Source organism: Vipera ursinii (assembly GCF_947247035.1).
Source record: "Vipera ursinii genome assembly, chromosome: 1".
Lineage (NCBI taxonomy): Eukaryota > Metazoa > Chordata > Lepidosauria > Squamata > Viperidae > Vipera > Vipera ursinii.
The window spans coordinates 189412500-189432368 of NC_139512.1; the positions used below are offsets into that span (position 1 = coordinate 189412500).

Genomic DNA, 19869 nt, shown 5'->3' on the forward strand with positions numbered 1-19869 from the left:
CCTAACCCACTGAGCCACCGTGTCCCTTCCAAATATCTAGCCAGCCCTCAAATTCTTTGTAAGCCATGACCCAAAAGTGGCAAGCAAGATATCATTTTTATATTATTACATTTAATTCTATAAGATAAAAATATATTAAAGAAAATGGGAAATTATATGATTGATTATGGAATAATATTTTTATGTAGCAAAATATTTTCACAGAGTAACTGAGGAGGAGGTGTCTGTACTCGGTAGATACACTTGCCTGAAATGACCGTTCCATGGTTATGGCAAAATAGTACTCTCTCCTGGGATATCTGCGTTCACAAATAAATACTTGATTGCATATCCTGCCCTTTTCTCCTGTTTGTTTGGTATACAACTTTTTTCCAATCATTTTTGAAGATACCTCTTTTGCTTCTTCTGGACTAAAAAAAAAAGAAATCAAGTGTTAAAGATAGAGGAAAATAAAAATACTGTATTTTTAGAAACCACATTCTAGATGTAAACTTTAATCACTAGATTCAGAGAATCTCTTAAAACCAGTAAGTGGAAAGTTTTGCTCAGGTTCTCTCTGTAAACAATCCCACAGACATTATCTGGGCACTTGATTCCAAATGAGAACTATGTACATAAGGTCATATCCAGCATTGCTCTTCTTACAGTCAATTTTTCAAATAACCAACATGATTAGAATTCTGATATTGAAATAATTCAAGCAAATGTCTAAATGTAGTAGATTTGTAAGATCTAAAATAGCAGTCATCTACTGGTTTAACTTACGAAAAAACTATTTTCACTCCTCCTTTAAGGCCACCTTCAAATGTTCCTTTTCCCCTGCCACCTGCCAAAACCTGTGCCTTTACAACCAGATCCTTTGTACCTAGAATAAAAAGGGATAAGGCAAGAATTATATTAATTTAAATATTAAAAATCACATTTTTAATCTATAGCAATTGTGCATCTAGCTTTGAAAATCAGTGATAAAATAATGCAGACAGAAACTCTCCTCTACATAGTTAAAAAAAAAATGAAATCAACTTTTTATTATTATAAAATATCCTTGATGTCAAGCCAAAAAAATACACCGTTCAAGAAAGATTCCAATAAGATTATGAACTTGTTTCTCAAGATGTAGCTTTGCTGTTTGTTTTTTTAACTAAAACAGGTCAGAAGTGCACTAGGACAGCTGTCAGTGAAAGGAGATTACTATCACAAATGCTTCTGTAAGCAGTCAGCTGAGACCAAACATTTCAGTTCTAGATAAGCTCAATGCAGCAGCTTGAGGTCATAGGATGTTTAATTTTTAGGTGATTTAATAATTTTAATTAGGTGATTAGATAATAAATTAGGTGTTAGATAATACAGGATAAAATATAAAAAATTAGTAGCATTTACCTGTTAATACCAATTAATTCCAGCCTGAAGAACTATTGAAATTTACAACATCTTCCCAACATCTACTATAATAGCTAAGCATTTGTTTCCAGTGTAATAGTTCATATGGATAGACACTGGAGTGGGGGCTAAAATAAACACATATGTTTAAAATGCCCGAAATCTCATTTGAAGAATGAAAACAGGTTACTGCATCAACCTATAAATTTTACTGTACATATTCCCTTTGGTCATTTACCTATTTTTTTTGCAATGTTGTAAGCTTCCTCTGGTGTCTGTGCAACCAATCCATATGGAACAGAAATGCCAGCATCTTTCAGTAATTCCATACTCAAGTATTCGTGTAGTGATAAGTTCCTTCGTTGTTGAACTTGAAATACATGTCTATTAAATAAAACTGGATTTCCACCTAGGACCTGTGGAAATTAGAACACAGCTTTCACAACTGGACAAAATTTTTAATTAATCCTTTAGCATTATTCTTTTAACTAAGCAGCCTGGCCTTTGCAGAAGTATAGTGTATAACTACCAACTGGACCAAAAACCTCTGGTTCATAGAAATTCATAGGCTGAGATGGAAGCTCTGTTTCCCCAAATATAACATTTCCGATACTGAAGCCCCATATAAACAATCTATGATTACAAACTATCATGTGATTAAATGTTTTTGGACTTTGATCTTTTGGCATTTGAAATTTGAAGATTTTTTTCTGTTCCAGTTTTCACAATGCCTTTTACCATTCCCTATAGTTCTATATTTTCTTTATACATAAATTGTGTATACTGAATCTACTGGATGAAATGGACTGCAGATACGTATGAACTATCAATATATGAATTAAGGAGGTTTTTTGAGAAAGGCTGAAAGAGGCAATATGATTAAATTTGCTTGTACTTTATAGTTTTTGTAGACGAGATTGAGATTTATTAAATTTATATGCTGCCCTTCTCCCCAAGGACTCAGGGCGGCTCACAACAATAAAAAATTAAAAAACATAAAATACAAAATTTAAAAAAGGAATTAAACAATGGATGTAATAAATTAATGACAATTTAGCCCAATAAAAATCTAATTTAAAACCATAGTCCAGGGGTGTCAAACTCAATTTCATTGAGGGCCACATCAGCATTGCGGATGCCCTCAGGGGGCCGGGTGGGCATGGCCTGGGTGGGCGTGGCTAGAGTGCGTATGGCCTACTGGGTGGGCATGGCCAGCTCTACATCGTTCACATCAAGGGTGCCTATGGGGGCCTGGGCAGGAGTGGGACAGATCTGAGGGTCTCTGGCAGGAGGAGGGTCTCTGGGCCAGGGCCAAGGCAGTGGGGGCCATTCCCTCACTGTTTCCAGGATGGCTTCGCGGGCTGCATGAAACCACTTTGCGGGCCGCATCCGGCCCCCGGGCCTTGTGTTTGACATGTCTGCCATAGTCAGTCCAGGCCCGCTTGTTGGAACTGTATGTATGCCTTTTTTCTTTTCCATATATTTCAGTGCTGTTTGTTAAGAATCTGTGTATGGACATATGTATGTATACATAATGCACATACACATAGTCATTCTAATTACTTTGATGTAATATAACTTTTCCAACTTATTGAAAAGGTAGTTACAAGACATTTTCACGAGACAAAATATTTCCCTTTCCAGATGTTCCTTTTGAAATGCATCAATCATCTGATTAAAAGATCCTAAAAGCTTTAAAATGAAGCTTTGGGGTGAGGTTCTATGATGTACCGGACACCTCTGAAGTAGTGGGGATGTTGTAGCAATAGTGAATGGTGTCTAGTGTTGATTTCTGGTGGGCAAAGGTTTTTTTCACATAATGGACAGAATGAGATTGCCCACGTGTCCTAGACAGCTGCTCCTCTTGAGTAGACTTTGGGATGAAAGTCTTGTGGTTTTATTGTGAGTAGAGCATGGGGGGGGGGGGTGTCAAAGGAAAAAGAACTTGCTTAACTCTCAAGGTGCAGTAAGTTCAACTAGCCTTCACTTTCTTAATCACTTCAGGATATAGTAAACTTACAGTTGAAAATAGGTCTTTGAAAACAAGTCTTTGAAAACAGTTGGATAAATAAAACAGGACAAACGAAACTTCTTGATGAGTCAGCCTTCCTTTTAACAAGCCTCAGAGGGCATGTTAATAGGTAGGCCTAGAAGTCAAACCTCTCATAACTCAAAACAATGCAATAGTCTGTGATTTCAGGTCATAACACATGCAGAAAGAAATTTGTTTTTGCAATGGATATTGCCACAGCATTTTAAATTGGCTTTACATTGTATTTCATTGGATTTGAATCAGGTTTGCTTTTAGCTACTTAGCAGGGTGCTTTAGCTCATACAGTTGTTTCTATACCACAGGAGCATCTTTAAGTACACTGACATGCACCAAAGAGTAGTAGCTATGTTAACTGCAGTAACATCGTTCCCTATTTCTCTGATCAATCAGAGCACTGACATAATTACTGATTAGGTAATTATAAGCATTTCTAAGATCCCCTAAAATCTAACTGGATGTTTTTTTACAAAACTATTCTAGCTGTCCCCAGATAAATCAGATTTAATTCAATTTTATTCACATGCCATTTATCTCTGGCAGTTTGCTGACAAAATATTAAAAAGCTTACAGAAACATTTGAAACATCTACTAGATATTGAGTTAATTTCCTAGGATGCCCAGCTAAGATAGCAAAGTGACAAAATACTGTATAAGAACTTACTGAACATCGGGCAGCCAAGATTGAGATGACTTTCTTAATGTCAGAGATTCCCCAAACTGGAAAGTTAAGACTAAAAGAAACTTAACTCCTATTGAACATCCAGAGTAGGACCATTTCTAGAAGTATTAAAAGGTAAAATATTTAATAGGTAAGTATCAGTCCTAGCCCAAGAATGATGTAATACAATCTGGCCAAAATTCAGTTCTGTATTTTCTCACACCATATAGACAGAATCTTGTCAGCATTAAAGCATAGAAGATTCTAGGAAGTGGCTATCCTAAATTTTTTCCTCTTCTCATGATCCAGCTTGGGACTGTGCCATCTCTTGTTTTATTCCCCTTCCCTGGAAAGTACCCTTTCCTTCCTGAGAACCTGCTGTTACTGTGGTCCATCACTTTAAGACATTAGCCAAAACACAGCTTGATTACATTAACTACCTGCCTCACTGCAATATCCACTGATAAACTGTATCTGTCATGGTTGTGATAGATGAAATCAGTAAAAGAACTTCAAGGCAAGAATTCTTCCTTAAAGAACATTTTATTTAGGAAACAACGTATCGGCACTTACATAGTTGAACCCAAGAATGAGATTCCCTCCCCCCCAGATACAAAGTAACAAATTGCAATTCCCACCCCACAAGAGTTGTCATAAATCACATTCCCCAATTGCCAAAACCTTGTCAGAACACGTCCTTGAGTTTCCACATTTCTACATTGTTATGGCTAGCTAAATCCTCAGGCATTTACTCCATCCCCCCCTTCTACATCTGAGCTCTATAAGAATAGAAAGGCACATTAAAAGCGAAAGTAAAAATGGCTGCTGGTTCTCAGTTGTCAGAGCGACGACATCCATTGTCACAGCGTTGACAGTATCACTAATTTGGAATACCATTATAGGTGATCCTTATGGCCACAATTGGGAATGAAATCTTGTTCCTTGAGTGGTCATTAAATGAGACACTCATTGACTGCTTTGCTCATTGACTGCAATCCTTGTACTCCTAGCTGCAATTGTTAAACAATCTCCCAGATCATTAAATGGATGGAGCAAATCTCAAGAGAAGCCAAAATCCTCTTGGCAGCAGCCTGTTTGGTCTCAAATATTCTTGCAGCCCATTAAAAGATTTCCGCTCCCCTCCATGCACGGAGGGGAAATCCTTCTTGAAGCTGCAGGAGTGGAGCTGAAATGTTTGGGATTTCAATTCTATTCTGGCAGCCTGCCAAAGAATTTCCCCTTACCTCCATGCACTTCTGGCCACTGTAAAACATTGTTCTGTCCCTCTCCTCCCTCCCCCCAACGTGGTGACATGTCCACATTTTGGGAAGCCAGCAAGGAAGGTTACAAGTGAAGGGGATTTGTAACAATCTTCCCCCATGGTCTTCTGCAGAAATAGAAGCAGCTAATGCCACCCCTTCAGTACGTGTAACAGCTCCTAATGATGCTCTCTAGATGATAAAAGAAAGGGGAAAGGGAAACATATTCAGCAGATAATGGGAAGTTAGAAGCCAGTCAGGAAACAAATTGTTTAGCAGATTAGAGATGTATTGTTTCCCCACATCATGGGGAACATAAATGGAGAACACATTATTCCCCACATTATAACCACCATCACACCCAAATATAGTCTTATATCATCATCCTGGTATCAACCTGTGTAGCAATTTTCTTTTATTGTTTTTTTTTAAACAACTCAAAAGCAGGGATTCGTTTCAATTAAAATATAAGCACTTCAATACAACCACACATAAAAATGAGTATTTAACCCAAACACTACCCTTTCTTAAATTTGTCTATTTTATAATAATATTGTTCAAAAAGAGTCAGTTTGGTGTAATGGTTAAGGCATCAGGACAAGAAACCAGGAGACTGAATGTTCTAGTCCCACTTGAGGACAAGCTAACTGGGTGACTTTGGGCCATCCCTTCTCTCTCAGCTCTAGGAAGAAGGCAAGGACAAACCACTTCTAAAATCTTGCCAAGAAAACTACAGGTTGTCCAGGTAGTTGCTAGGAGACAAAACTGATTTGAAGCAATTCCTCTCCCAATTCTATCCAAACAAAAACACCCGGCAACTGCATATAAACAAAGGTCAGGATAAAGACACACAGACATAAATCTCAAATGCCTAGGCTTAACTAAGCAGAGCAAATGCCATAATGGAGGGAATTCTTGATATAAACTCTGCAAATGAATTCCTAGTGTATGCTGCACCCTCAACATGGCATAATACTAAGATTAGTTGATAAGGGGTATCAAGTCTTGGTGCAAGTATTATACCCAATACCCTGATTCTGTAGGAGGTTTTGTCTGTCAGAGTAAGTATGCTTAATCTGTCTTGGTAGCAAAGTGACAGCTGCTTCAGAACAAATGTAATATTTTTTGGTAAACTTTTTATTTTGTCATACAATTCAATAGTATTTACTCAACAAACGTGTTCTCTGAGTTTATCATTCAATAATACAAATTTAATTCCTAATCCTTTATTCTTTTCTCAAGCCATTGATAAAATAAGTCCCAAGTTTGAAAGTATTCTGTTTCTTCTTTTTCTTTCAACCTCATAGTAAGTCTGTCCATTTCCGCACATTCCAGTATTTTTTAAATTATTTCTTCCTATGGTATTTTTTCATTTTTCCAATATTGTGTGAATATGATTCTTGCTGCTGTTATCACATGTACAATCAAGTATATACTTTGTTTATCAATCTTTTCTGGCATTATACCTAGTAAAAAAGTTCAGGTTTAAAATCTACATGCTTTCCCAACATCTTTTCTAGCCAAGTATGTATTTTCCCCAGTCCCTCTTTGCTTTAAAACATGTCCACCATACATGATAATAAGTACCTGACTTATGTTTGCATTTCCAACATCTATCTTTTTTTAAAACATTTTTGCTAATCTTGCTAGTGGCAAGTGCCATCTATAAAACATTTTATACAGGTTTTCTTTATAAGAAGTTGACATTGTCAATTTATAATTTCTTTCCCACAGGTTTTGCCATTTTTCTAAATCTATGTTATATCCAAAATTTCTTGCCCATGTTATCATTGTTTCTTTAATGTTTTTTTCCACTTTCAAACTCAATAAAAAGTTATAAATTTTTAAAGTATTTTTTCATCAGAGGTTAATAATGTCTGATCAAACAAGGTCTGCTCTTTATAAAATCCGTACAGTTTAACATCTTTATCATATCTAACTTGCATTTGTAAGTATGCCCACCATGATAGATCCATACCCTGATTTTTCATCTGTTTAGATTTTAAATTCCTTTCAGAATTTAGAATATATCTGTATATCCATATTTTCTCAAAATTAACTAAATTTGGATGTACAAATGTTTCCATTGTTGAAAGCCAGCCTGGAATTTTCAAGTATATTTTATATTTTATTTTTTCCCATGTTAGTTGTAATGCATTTCTTATATAGTGGTTTTGAAAATACTTATGAACTTTGTTTTTCCCACACCATAAAAAAGTGTGCCAACCAAGTTGTAACTCCATTTTCCTTGGCTTCTTGTAGCATTTTCAATTTAATTCTAGCTTTCTTTCCTTGCCAAATAAATTTCAAAATTAGTGAATTTAAATCTTCAAAAAAATTCTAATTTTATGGGTATCATTTGAAATAGAAACAATATTTTTGGTAATATATTCATTTTCACCATAGCAATTCTTCCTAACATCGGCAATTGCAAATTCATCCATTTTTCCAGATCCAGTCTTTCTTGGTTCAGTAATTTAATATAGTTGTCAGGACCCACCCCAATCCACATCTTAGGAAAACAAAAACTCTTGGGAGTCAGTTCTAGTCCAAAAGGAATTTTTACTAGGACATGTTTGGTTGTGGAAATACAAGACAGGACCTGGTATTGTTTTACAGATTGAAACTTTTATAAAGAGTTCCCGGTTCAACCCCCATTCCCTCAACCCCATTTGGTCAGCCCCCCATCATTTACTTTGTGTCATCCCTTTCGTGGGAAAAAGGGAACTTCGGATCTTTACGATTATTGCCTTCTTCCTTTACAGATTCAAATGGAGACACAGGCCAGATGCCTTCTTCCCTAACCCTCCCCTTTGTTCCCCCAGTTCAAAAGGGTTCCCTTGGTCTTTGAAATAACCTAAGGCAGGCTGAATCGACATCCGCTCCTCCTTCCTCGGGAGATGGCAGAATCCAGGGGGAAGGGAAATAATGTTTTAAACATACATTTATGAATGTGATATAAATGGATTCAGACAATAGTTATCTTCTTTTATTGTAGAACATCTTGCTGTTAAATATATTCCCAAGTATTTAACCTTTTTAACTATTTGTAGTCCTATTTTTTCTGACATTTTTTTTTGTTTATCTGTAATATTTTTAACTATCACTTTAGGTTTTTTTCCTTTTTATTTTCAGTCCTGCTATCTCTCCATATTGTTCTATCTTTTCTAATAATTTAGGAATCAACTCTAAAGTTTCCTCTAAGATAAATACCAAGTCATCTGCAAATTCTTACAGTTTATAAGTTATACCTTTTATTTCTAGTCCTTTAATATCTGCATCTTGCCTAATATTTATATTTAAAACTTCCAAGGTTAGAATAAATAACAATGGAGATAGTGGACATCCTTGTCTTGTATCTTTTCTTATCTCGAAGTTCTCTGTATAGTCTCCATTTACAATCTCTTTTACTATTTGTTTATAGTATATCATTTCAATCATATTTATAAAGTTTTGTCCAAAGTCCATTGTTTTTAGTAGTTGAGTCATAAATTGCCAGGAAACATTATCAAACGCTTTTTGAGCATCTAAGAATACTAGTGCCAATTGTTTCCCTGGATGCATTTCATAATATTCCAATATGTCCATTATAACTCTTATTTGTCTCTTTGGTAAAAATCCATTTTGATCTAAATTAGTGTTAGCTGTCTTTTAAGCATATTCTCTTTTTCACCCACTCATAAATTTTCCCCCAAATTTCATAATACTCTGACTCTGTCTTATCTTTAATTATCATTGTTAATCTATTCATTTCCGCACATTCCATTATTTTCCTGATCACCTCTTCTTCTGGAGGAGCTTTCAATGGCTTCCAGTTTTGTGCAGACACAATCCTAGCTGCAGTGGTTATATGAATAATCAAATATGTGTTCTCGTTGCTGTATTTCTCTGGTAAAATACCCAACAGGAATATTTCTGGTCTTAAGTCTATATGTTGTTGTATCATCTTTTCTATCCATGATTTGATTATGTTCCAATAGGTTTTAGCTTCTGCACACATCCACCACATATGATAGAAAGAGCCTGGTATTTGATGGCATTTCCAACATTTCATAGATCTGTCCTTAAATATTTTAGCTAGTTTTTCTGGAGACATATGCCATCTGTAGAACATCTTGTACATATTCTCTTTGTACGATGTCGCCATTGTCAGTTTATAGTTTGTTTCCCACAATTGCTGCCATCTATCTAATTCAATCGTATATCCAAAATTTCTTGACCATTTTGTCATTGACTCTTTAACTTGCTCCTCCTCTAATTCCCTATATAATAAGTAGCTATACATTTTTAATCCATTTTTCTTCAGTTCCCGTATTTCATCTAACTCTGTTCTCCCCAAATTAAAACCATCTATTTTAGCATCTTTTTCATATCTAGATTGTATTTGCGTTCTCATGTACCAATCCATCTTTATTCCTTGTTCCTCTAATTGTTGTTTGGTTTTCAGCTTCCCCGTATCTGTTAGTAGGTCTTTATATCTTATAATGTTTCCCATGTTAAACATATTGGGGTGTATTATCGCTTCCATCGTTGAGAGCGAATCTGGAATCCTCAAGTAATGCTTCCTCTTTATTTTCTCCCAAACCATCAATAAAGAATTCCTGATATAATGTCTCTGGAAATAGCTGTGTATTCTATTTTTCCCATACCATATAAACAAATGCCATCCAAACTGTAAATCATGTCCCTCTAATATCAATAATCTAGTATTCCTCAGTAAAATCCATTCTCTCATTACTGCAGCCTGGTAATATAATTCCCAATTAGGTAAGCTAAACCCACCTCTGAGTCTTGCATCCTGTAACATTTTTAAATTAATCCTTGCCTTTTTCTCCTGCCAAATATATTTCAAAATTATTTTATTTAGCCCCTCAAAATATTTCTTTTCCAATCTTATTGGTATTGTTGAAAACAAAAACAATAATCGTGGTAATATATTCATTTTGATTATTGCAATCCTGCCCATTAATGATAGTTGTACCTTTTTCCATTTATCCAAATCTACTTCGATTTGTCTTTTCAATTTGTAATAGTTATCTTCTTTAATTGCTGTACATCTTGCTGTCAGGTGAAACCCCAGATATTTTACCTTCTTTACAATCTGTATCTCTAACTTTCCCATCAATTTTTTTGTTGTTTTTCAGCAATATTTTTCACTAACATTTTTGTTTTATCTTTGTTAATCTTCAAACCTGCTACCTCACCATATTTTTATATTTGTTCTATTAATACAGGTCCTATCTCTAGTGGCTCCTCCAAGTTAAATACTAAATCATCTGCGAAAGCTTGTAGCTTATATTCTTCTCTCTCAACTTTCATACCTTTTATATCCTTATTCTGTCTTATAGTTCTAGTTAGTATCTCTAGTGTCAATACAAACAATAATGGGGATAAAGGACATCCCTGCCTTGTTCCCTTCATAATGTTAATCTTTTCAGTCATATCTCCATTTATCATTATTTTGGCTATTTGCTTATTGTAAATTGCTTTAACTATATCTATAAATTTCTCCCCAAAATCCATAATCTGTAGTTGTCTTATCATGAATTGCCAATTCACATTGTCGAGTGGTTTCTGTGCATCCAAAAACATCAATGCCATCTGTTTTTCGGGATGTTTCATAATATTCTAATGTGTTTAATATAATTTGCATATTGTCTCTAATCTGTCTTTTGGGCAGGAACCCATTTTGATCCATATGTATAAATTTGTTTAGGAACTTTTTCAGTCTTTTGGCCATGATTGATGTGAATATTTTATAGTCCACATTCAGTAAGGAAATCGATCTATAGTTCTTTATTTTCTGTATTTCTGTTTCTTCCTTTGGTATCAGGGTAATAAGTGCTTCCAACCATGAATCTGGTATCTTAGCTTCAGAGAGGAGTTCATTATAGAGTTCCAGCATTACATTGCCTAACAGTTCCTGCAATGTTCTACATAGTTCCGCTGGTAGCCCATCTGGTCCTGGTGTTCTGCCATTCTTTTGTTTTTTAATTGCTTCTGTTAATTCCATCATTGTTACCGTATTTTCCGGCGTATAAGACGACTTTTTAACCCATGAAAATCTTCTCAAAAGTCAGGGGTCGTCTTATACACTGGGTGCTGAAACTTTAGGGACAGGGCTGGCTGGAAAACCTGGAGCGGATCTCCCGTTTAGTCTGCGCAGGGAAAGCGGGACCAATTGGAGTAGAAGCTGCAGTCTGTGATTTTTTACAGGCTGGGGTCTGGGCGTCTTTCCTTCTAAAGTTGAAGAGCAGCTGTAGTCTATCCCAACTTGAAAGGCAGGTGGGGAATGCCGCAGCCAGAACAGCTGCTTAGCTCTAAGGACACATTTGACTCAGGAACTGGGCGGGCTGGCTGGAAAACCTGGAGTGGATCTCCCATTGGGTCTTTTTTTAAAAAAATCCCATTTATATCCCGCCCTTCTCTGAAGACTCAGGGCGGCTTACAATTGAAAGCACAAATCAATGTGCTAAGCAATAGCCTTCATTCTATGTATATGCCTGCTTATTAGAGCTTTCACCCCCCCCCCCAAGCAGCATTATTACAAAGTCATCTTATTGCTCCCAACAATCTGGGTCCTCATTTTACCTACCTCGGAAGGATGGAAGGCTGAGTCAACCTTGAGCCTGGTGGGATCTGAACCTGCACTAATTGCAGGCAGCTGGTGTTACTTAAGGCTCTGCGCAGGGAAAGCTTTAGAGTGAATTAGGAAAAGTGAAAAAGTGAATTAGGAAAATAGAAAACAGTTGCTGGAACTGGGTATGTGTAGTTTAATGAAGAGAAGGGTGAGGGGTGACATGATAGCAGTGATCCAATATCTCAGGGGCTGCCACAAAGAAGAGGGAGCCAAGCTATTCTCCAAAGCACCTGAAAGCAGGACAAGAAGCAATGGATGGAAACTAGTCAAGGAGAGAAGCAACCTAGAACTAAGGAAAAACTTCCTGACAGTTAGAACAATTAACCAGTGGAACAACCTGCCTCCAGAGGTGGTGAATGCTCCAACACTGGAAGTTTTTAAGAAGAGACTGGACAGCCATTTGTCTGAAATGGTATAGGGTTTCCTGCCTTAGCAGGGGGTTGGACTAGATGACCTCCAAGGTCCCTTCCAACTTCTTCTTCTTCTTCTTCTTCTTCTTCTTCTTCTTCTTATTATTATTATTATTATTATTATTATTATTATTATTATTATTAAGTTTCATCCACTTGCACTGTTTTATGTTTACATGTTTGATGACAAACAGCCTTATGTTTATAAGTGACAGTTTTCCTATGTACCTGCATGTCATAAGCATTTGAATTAAAATTACCATAATAAAATCAAATCTGATGTTTTTTAAATTTGATTTGGTGTGCATTGGAAGAGGGGTAGTCTTATACGGCGAGTATAGCCCAAACCCTATAATTTAACAGGAAATGTAGGGGGTCCTATATGCCCAGTCGTCTTATACGCCAGAAAATACGGTATTTTCTCTTCTAGTAGCTTTTTAAATTTCTCTGGTACTTTAGGAATCTCTGTTTTTTCCAAGAATTGTTTTATCCTATCATCTGAAACTACTTGTTGCTTATATAAATTATCATAATATTCCCAAGCTATTTTTTTCTTTTCTTCATTCCGGTGTTGTAAAGTCCCCTCGGCATCTTCCAGTTGTTTAATCCATCTCTTCTCTTTCTCCTTTTTAATTTTATATGTCAACCATCTCCCTGGTTTGTTTGCATGTTCAAAAAAGGTTTGTTTAGCTGCCTTTATTTTCCTTGCCACCTCTTCATTTTCTATTAAGTTCATTTTATACTTGTTCAACTCCATTAAATTTTTTATCTTTTTCTTTTGTGTATCTTTCTGTAATTCTTTCTCAAGAGTCTTATATTCTTCCTCCAGTTTTTCCCTAATTTGTCTTTTCTGTTTATTATTTTCCCCCATATAAGATATAGCAAGTCCTCTCATGTACGCTTTCGCCGTATCCCAGACATTTTGAAGTGAGGTATCTTCTGTTTTGTTTTCCTTAAAGAAGAAAGTCATTTCTTTTTCCATATATTGCTGGAAGTCTTTTTCATTCAATACAGTTTGATTTAATGTCCATCTTGTTCTTTTTTTTTGTACTTTCCATATAATTGTGACTGGGTTGTGGTCCGCCCATGTGTTTGTTTCTATGTTTATATTTTGTGTAGTTGTAAATAAGTCTATTGATGTCCATATCATATCTATTCTCGACCAGGACAGGTGTCTGTTAGAATAAAATGTATATTGCTTCTTTTCCGGATATTTTTCTCTCCAAACAACTAGTATATTTAATTCATCCACCATATTATGAAAAGATTTTGGAAGTGTTCTCCTTAGAGTCTTTTTTTTTGTTGTATTATAATCCAGCCCGGCCTTTACAATAGCATTGAAATCTCCAATCATACACATGCTTTCGAATTCCAATTCTATTATTTTCTGGTGTAATTTTGAATAGAAATTTTCTTGGTTTTCATTTGGGGCATAAATTACTACCAATAAAGTTTTTTTTACAATTCATAATTACTTCCACCATTAAAATTCGCCCTTCTTCATCTGAATATAACAATGTAGTTTGTATTGTTTTTTGAATATATACCACACCTCTTTTACTCTGATCTGCAAGTGAGGTATATAAGTCTCCCAATTTTGGATATTCTAGTAGATTTTTATGTTGTTTCTTAATATGAACTTTTTGTAAACAGATTATATCCATTTTTAATTTCCCCAATTTATTTAATGTTCTTTTTCTTTTTATAGTCGAATTCAGTCCATTTACATTTATCGAAATTGCTTTTATTTCTTCCATGATTATTTGAAGTTTTAGTTGCTCTCGTTATTCTCATCTCTTTGCTCTTTTGTCTCTTTTGCTCGTCCCTTCTCTCAACACCCTTTCCTCCTGTTCTATGCTGTACTTACTGCGTTGCTTCTCTGTCTCGTCTCCTTGCTGTCTGATTACTCTTTCCCCTCTCAGTCTTTCTTCTTCTTGCTGCCCAAAGTATTGATCATAGAAAAGTTCTGCTTTCTCTATTGTGTCCAGTCTATGTCTCTGTTCTTGCCAATTTATCATTACTCCTTCTGGTATTAACCATCTAAAATTTATCCCTTTTTTAATTAAGCATTTTGCCAGAAATTGATACTTTCTCAGGTCTCTCACTCTTCTTGGGATCTGTTTTAACATCACTATCTCTCTTACTTTATATTTTATTTTAACATTTCTCAGCTTCTGTAGTATATCTACCCTTAATGCTTTTTAGTAAATCTTATATGCACCTCTCTGGGGAGAGTATTTCTCATTGCATATCTAGTGTATATTCTAAATATCTCATCTATATCATTAATTATCTTTTCCTTGCTTTCCTCCAATGCTTCTGCTAATATTCCTGCCATTACATCTGCTAGGTTCTCTCCCTTTTCTTCTTCAACATTTTGGAATCTTAAATAATAATCAGCTCTATCCATCTCTAAAGTAACAATCATTTTCTCCTGGTTCCTATCTGTTAATGTAAATCGGTTATCAATCTCCTCTAGTCTCTTGAATAAATAATTTTGGAGTCTAGTCCCTTTATATTCACTGAAAACATTCCATTTTCTTTCTCCATTTTGTTTACTTATATTTCGATCGTTGATATTGCGGTCCTCTGTTCTGTTACCATTACCTCATCCTCTTGGTCTGGCTAATCTTTCTCTCCTTCAATTTGTACAGCTGTTTCCTCTGTTGTTTGTTCTGTCTGCTCTTGTTCTTTTTTATGCTCTTGTTGATGTTGTGCTCTTTCATCCAGGAAAGCTCTGTTTCTTTCATCAAAATCTTCTGCCTTCCAAACTGAATCCAGTCGATATCTTGTATTGTTCCAATTAATTAGGATCTCTTCTGGCATTAACCATCTAAAGTTTATTCCTTTGGCAATTAACTTCTGTGGTCAAGAAGGGATATTGTCTTCGGATGTCTCTTACTCTCTTGGGGATCTGCTTCAACACCACAATTTCTTATTTTTATATTGTAATGGTTCATCTCTAACTCTTCTCAGTATCTCATCTCTTACTGTTTTCTTTATAAATCTTACATGGACTTCTCTGGGTAATTTATATTTCCTCACATAGCTTGAATTCATTCAGAATATTTCATCTATTTCCATTTGTATCTCCGCTCTATTTTTTAGGGTCTTCGCCAATAGATTAATGATCACTTCTGCTATATATTTCTCCTTGTCTTCAGATATATTTTGGAATCTTAAGTAATGTACAGCTTTCTCCATTTCCAAGGCTGCAACTGCTCCTTCTAAGCTTGGTTTGCTTGTTCTAATCTTTTATTATCTTGCATTAATGCCTCCATTTTTTTATCAGTTTCTTCTGATTTATTTTCCATTTTCTGGATTCTTTGTTCATTTTTAGCAATCATTTGGTGATGGGCATCAAATTGTGCCTTCATATCCAGCATTTGCTCATTTAGCTTATCAAAATTGGTTTTTGTCTCTTCATGATTTTTCTGTATTGATTCTTGAATTAGCTGTAATGTGGCTTGCAACTCTCACTGAGCACTATGCTTTTTCTCCCTGCAGCATTGTTTCAATAGATCCCTGGCTTGCTGGACTAAGAGTTCCAACAGAGGGTGCAGAAGTTTTCTTCATAAGTTTAGTGAGATTTGGTACACTCATTTTTCAATTGAGTGAGTTTTATAAGTCCACAAGGAGAAAAAGAAAAAGAAAAAAAAAGGCAACTGTCTTAGGCTATAATCCAACCATGAAAGGAGCCATTTAGGCTAATCCAAATGTTCCAGTTAGTTTAAAGGTGTAAAAAGCCCTGTTTCCAAATAGTTTCTTTTGTAGTTATATCCAGGGTCAGAAGATATGATTGTAGAAAATCTTCTCTGGCACAGAGTCACATAAGGTTTTGTTTACGCCAGGTTTTGTTTCAAGGTCAAGAGCTCCTCAAGTTCTTTTAGTATTTTGGTATTGTTGTAATATCTCCTTTTACCATTAGATGTCCTTATTTACTGTATTGTCTATGTCCGGGTTTAAAAAGTTCTTTTTAGGAGGTTTTCTCATAGAAATTAAATATAAAAAGATTTTCCACACGTTAGAGTTAACTAAATTTTCTTTAAATCAGTCCCAATTCCAGTTTTATATTTTTTTATATTCTTTAATTTCATTCCCCTGTTTATAATTTCTTGCCGCTTTTAACTCTCTTCTTCCCAAATCTTTCCAGGGTCTTTGCTTTGAATTTTTTTCCCATCAGTGGATCTCTATTTCCAAGTCCATAAGAAAGAGGAATATAAAAAAACGGTCTCACCCAGTTCTCAGCACATTGTCAATCACCTGTTCAGCGGCTTGCCATGGCTCGCTCCCCCCCCCGGTTGTCGATGACTTGGGCTGCCTGTGCCTACAGGCAGCCTTTCTTCCGTCTGTTTGAAGAGGTTCCTTGGTTCGTTCGGATCGACTGCCATCTGGTCCAAACTCCCAAAGCTTCCCTTCTCCTTCATTGCCTCTCCAGGGAAACTTTCCAACCCTTGGGGTCTCCAGACAGAGCAAAATTAGGCTAAGAAGCCAGAGCTTCAGTTTCTTTCACCCATCTCGTCATGATATCCTTCGTGAATCAAATGTAATATTTTAAAATTGTAACAGCAAAATAGCATATTGCAATAATCAAATCTCAAAGTAATTCAGAGCAATCCATGTCCAGGAACAGCTGTAACTGGAAACAGGTACTCTTTGTCCTGGAGGTCATTCATCTCTCCATGTATAATGATGGGTATGGTATAAGAATATCTCCAGTTTATGTAACTGATCTCTCTTGTCCAAAGCAGGAAAATTTCCAAATTAGACAACTATGTTGCTTATTGGGATATAATCTCAACATATTGGGTTTCAACTAAGTATCCATTTTCTCCAGCTATTAACCCAGAGCACAATTTACGATGAATTGCATAGTATTAAAAAACAAAATAGGAGATATTTAGAATATTTTAATGTCACTCCATTTCTTCTGATTGCTCCCAAAAGCTGCATAAAGATTTCAAACAGCATTTGTAATAGTAATCCATAAAAAGTTGATTTTCACATGACCAAGGTATAGCCACCCAAATGGTCCCCTTATGAACACACCTCCATAAATAGTAATAGGAGTCCATTGTAAAAAAATAACAACAACCCAATTTCCAACGCAAAACCTGGTCTGGAATATTATGGTTAACAGAATCAAAAACCAGAGAGGTCCAGAAGAATCAACTAGGTTGCATTCCTTATACCTCTCTTCCTAAATAGCTTATCCATTAGCTTTCACAACCATCACTTGAAACCAGATCAAAACAGAATCAGATAATCTGCATCTTCAAAGAGCATCTGCAGTTATGTAGTTACCACCTTCTAAGTTCTCTTCACCTGAAAGGAGATATTAACAAATTAATTACTATTAAGATCCAAAGAAACCAGAGCTATTTTTTTTAAATTTATGCATCACTTACATTTAGCTTTTCATTCTTCAAGAATGAAGTTACCTCCCTTTCAACTCATTCAGCTAATCCTGTCAAACTTCATTAACTCAGCCATGATGTGCAGGAGTTGAGTTGAGGTGTTCTAACACAAGTTTCTTGTCCATATTCTCAGGTCAAAAGAACTGATAACCCAACATAACCAGCAAAGTCAAAATCTTGGATATGCATAAAAGTATACTATAGAATAGAATAGAATAGAATAGAATAGAATAGAATAGAATAGAATAGAATAGAATAGAATAGAATAGAATAGTTTGAAGAAACCTTGGAGGTCTTCTAGTCCAACCCACTGCTCGAGCAGAAGACCCCACTGGTTAATTGTCCTCACTGTTAGGAAGTTTCTTAATTCCAGGTTGCTTCTCTCTTTGGTCAGTTTCCAACCATTGTTTGGTGTCTTGCTCTTTGGTGCTTTGTGGCAGTCCCTCAAATACTGGAAATACTGCCATCATGTCACCCGTTTCTTCTTTTCTTTGGACTAGCCAAATCCAAGTCCTGCAGCCGTTCTTCATACATTTTGGTCTCCAGGCCTTTGATCATTTTCTTTGCTCTTCTCTGAACTTTTTCCAGGGTCTCAACATCTTTTTTGTAGCATGTTGACCAAAATTAGTTTCAGTATTCCAGGTGTGGTCTTATTAGTGTTTTATAAAGTGGTACTAATACTTTGTGCGATCTTAATTCTATGCTTCTGTTTATACAACCCAGGATTGTATTAGCTTTTTTTTTGCACATTGCTGGCTCATAGTGATCGTCCACTAAGACTCCAAGGTCCCTCTCACAGTTGCTCTATTTGAGCCAGGTCCCACTTAATCTGTACTTAAACCTTGGATTTTTTTTTCTGCCTAAATGTAAAACTTTGCTTTTTTCCACACTAGCCTGTAGCATCTGCTTATTTTTGTGCCATTTCAGCTATCCCTGCTTCAGCTCTCCTCCATCCTACCTCATCCTCAGTAGATCCTTTGGGAACAAGTGGCTTTCCAGTATCTAAAGAATTAGCAGCCTGCTTTGTACTACAGGTTAAACCCTTATCCACAATCTCAATGCCCATATTTATATCACATATCATACATTTATTTTTAAACACCATTGGGTTTTACTGAGTTAATTTGAACATTCTGAAAAAGCTACCGTACACTCTCTCAAAGTCTAAAAATGGTAATATTCAGTCACTAAAATGTGGTATGTATGCAAAATGAATACAACTGTCTCTATAGTATGCTTGTTTATTTTTCATAGTCAAGTAGATGCTTTGTTGATTTTAACCTTACTAAAGCCTTCAAAGAGTCTAGAATGTAATATGAGATGTGAAAAACTAACCTTTATCCTATTTGAAGAAGCAGAAATAATTATACAAGAAAACAGAATATACTTAGATTGTGATTTCATTGGACTACTCCAGGGATAGGCAACCTCGGCTCTTTTATGACTCATGGACTTCAATTCCCAGAATTCCTGACTCAGCTGACTCAGGAATTCTGGGAGTTGAAGTCCATGAGTCATAAAAGAGCCGAGGTTGCCTACCCCTGGACTACTCTAACAAGAAAATGAGAAGTACAAAATATAACTCCACTATGTGGTGTCGTAACTTTAAATTGAAACAATTAATGTTAGAGCAATGAGCAACTGCTTGAAGATACTGCATCGCCTATGAGGAAGAGAGGGGGGTTCAGAATTTTTTTAAGAAATACTCTTTATCAGTAGGGTTGTGGAAAATTACTCTTTTTATATTAAATAAAAATAAGGGAAGGTAAAGCCAATGACATCACCACCAGCTTCCTTCTGATATTTGAGTCCAGTCTGGCGCCAGGACTTTAATAATCACCCTCTTTTGGCTGTGCTTGCACAACATAGTGAATCATAAATTAAGCAGATTTTAACCTAGTGTATTGTGTAACCATAGTTGGTATAATTTACAATTCATGTGTTGTACAAATAAAAAAATAGGTTAACTGAGAAAAACAGTTATGGTTAAACTTGGGTGTGTTTGGCAAACATATCCTACAAGTTGCAAAGGGAGAAAAGCTGGTTAAGCTT

The 19869-nt window shown here is 35.8% G+C and overlaps 1 protein-coding gene across 1 annotated transcript in view; it reads right to left on the reverse strand.

The window, feature by feature from the left end:
• SUCLA2 (succinate-CoA ligase ADP-forming subunit beta) overlaps positions 1-19869 on the reverse strand; it is a 35330-nt gene that overhangs the window by 10814 nt on the left and 4647 nt on the right. Inside the window, exons 2-4 of the mRNA XM_083349153.1 lie at positions 1619-1796; positions 766-865; positions 248-410 (exon numbers count right to left, since the gene is read on the reverse strand). Coding sequence (XP_083205279.1) covers positions 248-410; positions 766-865; positions 1619-1796 — 441 coding nt within the window. The remainder of the gene's footprint in view (positions 1-247; positions 411-765; positions 866-1618; positions 1797-19869) is intronic.